The following is a 9,025-nucleotide window of genomic DNA, read 5'->3' as shown; positions in this document are numbered from 1 at the left end:
GGGGGGGGGGGGGGGGTTGGGTAAGATCTCGATAAAACAGAATTTTATCTACAGTAGAAAAAGCAGCAGTTTGTTGCTGGTCCAGAATATGCAGCCAGAGAGCTTTGGTGCATGGTAATGTTCTGAGAACTATAGAATTAATAGGAGAGAACTAGAAAAGTGTAAAAGCTTGTGGTGAAACAGTATATGGGAATGTGGATCTTGTAGAAGAATTCTCCAATTAAAACAAACTGAATTTGGAAACTGGCTTAACCAATGGAAATATATCAATCCATCTAATTTAAAACTTTAGGACTTGAAAATTATACATCATTGAGTCCAGGCAGCTAGAATTTGTTGCAAGATTTATCTTTTCCTCTCTCAGCTCTGCTTTCCTCTTTGTCTTTATTCTCAAACAGGCCCTACCCACAGGTGGCAGAGATTAGCAGTTCAAAATTTACATTCCACCAGCTCAGAGTACCTTTCTCAGCAAAGAGCTTCACTTGATTGCCATCTTGCTTAGGTAATAGGCAAGTTATGATCAGCCTTGCCCAGGTCATACTTCTATCACAAGAACCTTGTCCAGATTTGTATACTGAGAGTGCACATTGGTTTTGTTCTTTGCTTATTTTACTGTGAAAGGGTATGAAAGCCAGGGCCTTGGTCTGCAAAGCACCTGTAGCTGTCTTTATCCTTGGACTGTGGGAATCATTGAAGATTTCAAGAAAGGGAATAACTAGATTACTTTACATTGTAAGAATTATGTTCTTGCAGTGTGGATGGTAGATTTGAAGGGGCCAAGAAAGAGGGTAGCAAAATAAGATGTTAGTTGATGTTGGGGTGAAGATGAAAAACAGCGAAAGTGGGAAGCAGGACTTCCTTTTTCAAAACTGCAAGGAGAAACAGACCTCCATGTGAAGGAGGAGGTGTCCACAGCAGCCTGTGGCTAACATGAGAAAGTGTTGCTAGTAATGAGCTTAGAAAAGTACACTTTCCTTCCTTATTCACAAAGCTTAAAAAGTTAGTTTCTGTCACGTGCTGTTGTCTGTACGATGCCAAAGATACAATAGTAAAAATGAAGTCTGCTTTTCTGGAACTTCGTTTTATGGATGAAAACATGATAAATGTGTAATATGTTACATGGCGATGAATGATAGGAGAAGAATAAAGTCGAGGATAAGCAGGGCTGGTCATGTTTTAGACAGAAAAAGGAAAGTTTCACTGATGAAAGATTAGAAGGGTATGAGGAGAAGGTGAGCTCCAGGAGCTACTGTCCTACCGTCCCAACCCAGCTTCCCGGAGTAATTGCAGAGTAATTGTTTGGAGGCTGAGGAATAAAGTGGGTGAGGTAGGAATGAGATGGGGGCAGCTGCATGGCTTCGGAGAAGGCTCATTTGGGCTATAGTGGAATCATGGAATTTTATTCTGAGTAAATTGGGAAGGCACTGGAAGATTTTGAGAAATAGGAGAATGATGCATTCAAGGGAAGAAGCAGGGAGACCGTTTAGGGAGTTGGGTACTAAGGGCAGAGATGGGAGAAACATTTGCATTCTAGGTAAACACCTTAAAGCGAACCCTGTAGGATTTGCTCATGTAGAGGAATGAAGGGTGCTGCACATTCCAGCCTGAGGAACCAAAATAATGGAGTTGCTGTGAGGAGAATGGGATGAAGTGGGAGAGAAGATGAGTTTTGACTGTTAAAATTCAAACATCTAATTAGATGTTAAGGTAGACAGATCATGGTGTATCTCTAGGGATCTTGAAAGAGTAATGGTTTGCAGGGAAAGAAAATCTCTTTAAACAGAAACTATTTCAGTGAAGGAGTTTGAATTTACAAAAATGGATGTGACAAAGAGGGTAGCAAAATACTGTATCGATGCCACTGGTCTCAATGTACAGCCTTTTTAGCATTGAGAAAAAAAAAATCCCGCTAATTCAATTATGAAAGATGTGCCAGTTACTGAAAGGAGAAGGAGACACTCAGGAAGTAAGAGAGAGCGAAGCAGGACAGCTTTGGAACCCCAACATTTCACAGGTGCAGCTGATGCCCTCCAGGAGTTGAATGGGAACGTTTCTACTCCTGATGGTAGAATGGACATTGTGCAAAATCCACACAGTGGAGATCCAGGAGTATTTTATCTCCTCTCACTGAATTTTACTCTTCTTAAGGGAGACCAGATGAAATTCATGTTCCAGAGTTTAATCGACCTTCATAACATCAAAAACTAAGTACTAGAATCAGGATTAGGCCGCTTAAAATTGGGGAACTGGAAAGCAGGGGTTTTAGTTGAAGAGTTTGTACCTTTGTTTCAAGCATTCCTATCTAAGGTATTGTGTGTTGATTAATTTGAAAACATTTTCCTTTTTAAACAGCCTCAAAGAGTTGCTGAGAGCTAAATTAATTGAATGCGGCTGGAAGGATCAGTTGAAGGCACACTGTAAAGGTAATCAGTTTCACTTAGATAAACTACTTCCATTGTTCCTCTGTGGTTCACTAGAAAGAAGTGTAGTCACTTTTTAAAGTATAAACACTCAAGCATAGTTTTAAACAAATAGGAAATTGAATTTACAGCAGTGGTGGTTTTTGTAGACTTACTTGCTGAATTTTTAGGAACTTTCTTAGTATTCTCCAAAACCAAGTAAGGCATGAGTATTGAGATTTTCTGTGATCAAAATATAGAATTATTTGTTTTTTAGTAACATTAATACTTCTGATATACTGTCCCTTAATAAAATGAGTATTTGATACTTGATAGAGTTGGAATTATATCTGTTGTTTGTAACAGTGTTATTAAGAGAATTATACTTACTGTAGAAAAAAATGCACAATAGAAGTTTTTTGTTTGGTTTTGGGTTTTTGGTGGGTATTCTTGGTACTACTTGATAGATTATAAATTTCTAAAATGAGCCTCCATTTTGGCTCAGTTTTTGGTATAGTGAAATTCTGGATGTTTGTAATGAACCTCATAGTATTATAATGGTTTCTGCAAGTAAGAATAATAGACTCTACACATTAACTATAGGAATAATAGGCTCTGCGTACATTAACTATAAGAGGCAGGGTAGTTACGGAGGAATGCTGAGATCATGCAACCTTCACCAGTAAAGGACTGGAGCTGTTTTTCTGCCCATGTTCCAATGAGCAATTTAATCTGTATGCCTCAGTCACCTCACCTTTGAAGTGGGAGGAATGACTAGCCTGTAAGTTTACTGTGGATAGTAAATGTTATAAACCAGCTTATAGAGTTCCTGTAAGTATTAATTTACTCCTTACGTTTCTTTGGCCCAGGCTAGAGAAGATAAAAGAGCAAAGTAGCTCTACATTTTTTAAAGGAATTTTTGCAAATTTCATACAATATATTTTGATCATTTTTAGATCTGCACCTTTGTCTTACTACCCTCCGCCCAATTTCCTGTACTAATGTGTATAGAGTCAAAAATATGCCCACCGTTGCAGTAGTGGCACAGATACTATGAGAGTAAGCAACTACTTTCTAATTGGATTTAAGGTCTACATTTTAACTTTTGTTACATTTAAGGTCTACATTTTAACTTATATACACAAATAATGAATTTTATTCCCCAGATACATTTAAATAGTATACTTATATTAAAATTAAGTCTGTTCAGTTGTAAATCTCCAGCTTTTTGCAAAGGTTGACTACTTCTGTTCCAGTTTATTCTAAGTATTGCAACTATTTGTTATTACAAGTTATTTAGCTGAAAGATGAACAGACTTTGTCTTTTAATTTGGAGACAATGTTTATGAGGTTGTAAATTTTCATTAAAAAAGAAAAAAAGAAGTGTCCTCTTTTTATTTAAAGACCAATCTACACTCTAAAAACATGATTTTAACCCTTCCTCTATGAAAATCTTTCTTACAGATAATGATTTTAAATGATATGATTTGTTTTTTGCTTTTGCATAAGAGGTAATTAAAGAAAAAGGACTAGAACACGTTACTGTTGATGACTTGGTGGCTGAAATCACTCCAAAAGGCAGAGGTAAGGAGCACAAACTGTTAGAGGAAGCATAGGCCTCAGACATGTTTTCTTGCATTCAGTCAAATAATCCTTCTTTTTCCTAGGAAAGCCACCCTTTCCAAAATCACTGGGTACTTTTATCACTTCATGTGGGAAAAGTTAGTATTTTATCTCCCTGGCTATTTTAGTGGTCTAAGTAACAAGATAATAGGTATAAACTGTTTTTTGCATTTTAAAACAGTCTACCAGTATTTCTTGATAGTGTTAAGACAAAACATTTTTTAACATACGGGATTTTACACTGGGATATAAGGCTGAAGCTAGGATTTATAAACTTTCTTAGACATGGCCTGACTCTACTTCAGTACTTAATAATTCAAAGTGTTGCTCCAGTCCCTGAGTCATTGTCCTGCTATCTCTGTCCTTATTAAAAATAAATGAAAGTCTGTCTTCTTGAATGTCCAGTTAAGAACTTGGTAATTCCATAACTTCATGTTCAAAAATTGACAGATATTTAAGACTTATAATGCAACCACTTTTTTTAGTTCTCCTTTAAAACATTGTTCACAGGAGACAAAGGAAGGTAGGAAATACTGCTTGATGATGTGTGCTGAACAGTAAGTCAGGAACACATCCTGATGTGGCTGTACTGTTTTCATCTGTTTTGGCTTTTTACATTTGCAAATGAAAGCAGCTAAATTAGATGAGCTCTAAGATGCTTTTACACACAGCAGTAGTCAAAATAATTTAAGTATAAAATATATAAAGGAAAATTACAGAAGAATTCCTAATTCCCTGTTGAGAAGGAGCTGTAAAACCCCATGGTCCTTTTCTTAAAGCAAGTTTGAAACTGAAAATTAGGGGTTTTGTTTTTTTTTTTGCTTTTTCAAGTATGTGTCAGGAACAAATACTTGTTCATTTAATAATAAGCTAATTTCCTCTTATTTTTCTGTTCTGTAATTCTTAACCTGTTAACATTGCTTATAAATCATATATTTAAGTTAGAAATATCCTGTTTCTTCTTCAGTATTTCATCTTTGCTATGTCCATATCTTATAGCCTTCCTGATAGAGAATGAGCAAATCAAGAGAAGTACAATGAATTTGTTTCTTTTGTGGTTGTAGTCTTTTGTTTTGTCAGTAGATCTCTTTTTTATTAGCATACAGTAGAACTGACATTTTAGGGTAGTTTTATGAATTTTATGCAGATGTAGGTTATAAGCCACCACTATAATATAAACATCTCCCTCTCTTTCCAAAATTCTTTCAAGCTCTGTTGATACCTTTTATAGCCAAACATATTTATCCCCAAACAACTTGATTGTTGACAGATAATTCTTATTGATTACAGAGCAGGGAGGCTCAGCCTAAACAGTTTACTTGACTCTGCACAGAAATGATGTACTGTGTATAAAATTTCCCTTTGCCTTGGATACAAGTGAATGCATTGCATGTTTTAATTAGTCCCTTTTTCTTTTTTTTTCTTAATATCTGATAGATAATAGAGTCACATAGTTCAAAATTCAGGAAATAAAAGTATAACAAATTACATTGTTGCAGGTTTTGCATCTTTGCTGTATCACGAAGTGTGTGCATTCATTTTTTCAGTAAAGTCCTGTCACGTTACCTTCCAGAGCATGTATCAGTTATTATACCCCCACCAGCAAATGCCTACTTTCCTTTGGTCATGTTACTGCTGGTAGGATTTTAGTCTACTAATGAGTACTTTCTGAATGTCATTTTCTTTTTTTGCCTAAGAACTGTGTTTCTCTTTCTCTTCCTTTCCATTGCACATTTTTGTTAGCTCAGAGGTCGTTTCCTTACTAATTTGAAACAACTTTGTTAATCACTGCTTTTCTGTAAGAATGGTTAACCAAGTTTTATCTTTAGACTTTGCTTAATGTAATTTGACCAAGTGTAAGATGATGTGTTTTAAGTCCGGTTTATCAGTGTGCCTTGCATTTTCAAATGAACTTGTATGCTCCTAGCTTAAAGAATTTGTTTTCTTCTCACCATTGTGCAGTATATTTAGGTATTAGATGGTTCATTAAAAAGAAGAAATTACAAATGTACACTTTGCTCCAGATATCTTTTTCTTTTTGTTTTATTCAACCATAAATTGGTGAAATTCCACTATTGATTGGTAAGTCTCAAATTAACATGTGGTCATTGGAATCTTCTTACTCTGATGTTTCATTTTTGTGTTTCAGCACTGGTACCTGACAGTGTAAAGAAGGAGCTCCTACAGAGAATAAGAACATTCCTTGCTCAGCATGCCAGTCTTTAAGGTTGAATTAGAATGTATTGTTCTGTGGATTTATTTCTAAAAGTAAAACTTGCCATAAATTAGAAATCGATTTCCCAAAATAAAGTCCTTTTTTGTATGATGGTATACAGTTTTCAGTAATGATGTATACATTGTATTGATTTTTTTCCCTAAATGTGTTATTTTAATAAATATCTCATGAATGAGTTTGAAGTTTGCTTGGATTTTGGAATAAATGGGATTCTCTCTTTATTACTGATGGACTAGATTTGTTGAAAGAAAGGTCATCAATTACTATAATTCAAGTATTTTTGTGTGCAGTTCTCTGTGCTGGCAGCTGAGCAGTGAGCAACCTTTCTTGGTTGTCTGTGCATGGTGTGTTCCTCTTGAATCCCCATATTTTATAAATTGTACTACCCCATCTTGTACTATAGTTACTCGTCTTGTTTCTTACTTGTTAGAAATTCTGAGGGTTAGGACTGAGTCTTACTCATCTTTATGTGCCTTCCTTATGCTTCAAAGAATTTACCGTCTAGTGGACGAGAGAACATTTGCAAGCTGGCTGCACACCACATGCTCTACTCATCTGAACTTTGAAAGCAGAATCTCTAAATTGCATTTCCATATACTGAGGTCAAGAAAGAAATAATGGGAAATAATCTCCGCCCATTAGCTTTACTCTGACATCAGGATTGCCAAATCTAAAGGACTCTTTGTCTATATGTGACTTCTGCTGCAGAGTGAGAATGTTGACCATCCTGCCACTTGGAACTTTTCATCCCACTTCTCACATTGTTTCTTCCTCCCACTGGAAGTTCTTTCTGGGTTTTTTTTTGTGGAGTTCCGCTTGCCGTATGTGACTTTTAAGTAATGTTTTCTAGGACTCTCTCCTGAGCCCTCTGCCTGACTAATGATATCTTTTCTCTGGCTGAATCCCAGGAAATGGGTCTGATCATGGCTGCAAATACCAAGTGGTTGATAAATCCTAAACTGTCTCTAAGCCAGACTTATTTCTAGCCTGAGACTCACATATCCATCTGTGGGTCAGCCTCCTTGGATATTCCACAAACACCTTAAAATGATTGTACTTAAAATAGTAACTAGCCTTGCTGTATACTCCTTGCTCCTGGAATCTCTCAGACACACAGATGACCCAAGACGATCGATTGCTAATGCTGTTTTTGAAGGCAAGAGGTAAGAGACGAGATGATTTCTAGAAGCCCTGAGTTTGTGTATACGCTGCTGACTACCTGGGGGCTGCATTGAGAATAACAAGGCTGTAAACTTAGATTATCCGTCCTACGTTACTGTCTGTTCTCGGGCCCAAGCGAATGCAGTTGACTCCTCTGTGCCTCCACCATCGCTCCCTATTGCCTATGTGGCCTTAATAAAATTCAAGTCTGATCATTTAATTCCTTTACTTGAAATGTCTCAATGCAGGATGAAATTCTGACTAGGTCCTTCTAAATCTAGCATATATTTAATTTCTCCAATCTGTAGAATCTTCTGAAGTATTGCATTGTTCTATCCCTTGAAAACCTTTCAAAATCCACCAACCTAGAAAACCTTAGTTATCTCATTTCTACTTTCACTTCAAAGGTTAGTCTGGGTTTTTTGAATGTTCTGATGACCTCTGATTTAGTCCTTATCACTAATTTCATTTTGGTGTTTTGAGACTAATTTCATTTTGGTGTTTCACTGTATGTGATCCCAGCTGGCCTCATGCACATTATTTAGCCCAGACTCGCTTTGAATGTGAATTCTCCCGACTTTGCCTCCTGACTGCTGGAGTTACAGGCATGTTGGCACATCTGGAGGAGAGGAAACACGACTTCATTGTATGATGCTCATTTCTGAATGGGTAAAGGAATGAATGGATGAATGAATAAGCACCACAGGAACATGAAATAAAGTAATAAACGGGGTATAATAGGGTATAATTGAGAAAATCTCATTCTAGGTTCATGGTCCACACCTAATGTCATGAGTTTAAAAACTAAATGCCATTGAGTCATCAACTGTATACTGTATTTGAGGCTTGAGATATGTACACATTCAAAATCATACCCAAAGGAACTTTTGTTTCAGCCCATGAAACTGTTCTAAAGCACTGATAGAGGTGTTCATTTTGTTACCCATTATTGAAAACAGCCTTATGTAGAACACAGGAAATGCTAGAAATAACAGGTAGTTCATAATTCTGTGTGTGGAAACAGAAAAGGACTCATAAAGGTGCTGTAATAATCCAAAAGGTAAAATGACAAGTTTTGAAAATGAGACAAAAATAACTGCACTGAAAATATTTCATAGAAATAAAAATACTAAGCATATATTGGTTTCGAGGGTTCTGTTCTATGAGACAGGGTCACATGTAGTCCAGGCTGTCCTTGAGCTTGGTATACAGCCTCGGTTAGCCTTGAATTCCTGATCCTGCTTCCATCTCCCAAGTGCAATTCCAGGTGTGTGCCACCACACCCATAGGTTTAAAATGATGTGCTAAGACTTCTATCTCACACCCACACCCCACCACTTTTAAGTTTCTTTGCCATCTTAAAAATGTCTTGAGGTTGAATCTAGAACCACTGATTGTAAATAAATCAACTTTGTGAATATCTTGACTCATTCATTTATGTGAAGTAGGAATACATTCTTTAAAACTTTGCACACTCAGTGAAGCTGTAATGCAGTGGTTACATGCTTGCAGTGGGTTAGTGGAGTCGGGATCATTATATGCTTTTATAGGATTAAAGAAGACCCAACTAAATTATTTATACCATCACTTTGTTCTGGCATTAGAG

General features: G+C 36.5%; 1 protein-coding gene across 2 annotated transcripts in view; it reads left to right on the top strand.

Moving 5' to 3' along the window:
• The window catches only part of Eny2 (ENY2 transcription and export complex 2 subunit), a 10,191-nt gene extending 2,552 nt beyond the window's left edge, over positions 1–7,639 (top strand). For both annotated transcript variants that reach the window (XM_008851498.3, XM_008851496.3), the window contains exons 3-5: positions 2,353–2,423; positions 3,909–3,983; positions 6,172–7,639. In XM_008851498.3, coding sequence (XP_008849720.1) covers positions 2,353–2,423; positions 3,909–3,983; positions 6,172–6,248 — 223 coding nt within the window. In that variant the 3' untranslated portion in view covers positions 6,249–7,639. The remainder of the gene's footprint in view (positions 1–2,352; positions 2,424–3,908; positions 3,984–6,171) is intronic.
• The last annotated feature ends 1,386 nt before the right edge of the window (positions 7,640–9,025 follow it).

This window comes from Nannospalax galili, unplaced genomic scaffold (genome assembly GCF_000622305.1).
Source record: "Nannospalax galili isolate Female #2095 unplaced genomic scaffold, S.galili_v1.0 scaffold284, whole genome shotgun sequence".
In the NCBI taxonomy this organism is placed as follows: domain Eukaryota; kingdom Metazoa; phylum Chordata; class Mammalia; order Rodentia; family Spalacidae; genus Nannospalax; species Nannospalax galili.
The sequence above is the reverse complement of the archived record's forward strand: the minus strand, read 5'-3'. Positions and strand labels throughout refer to the sequence as shown.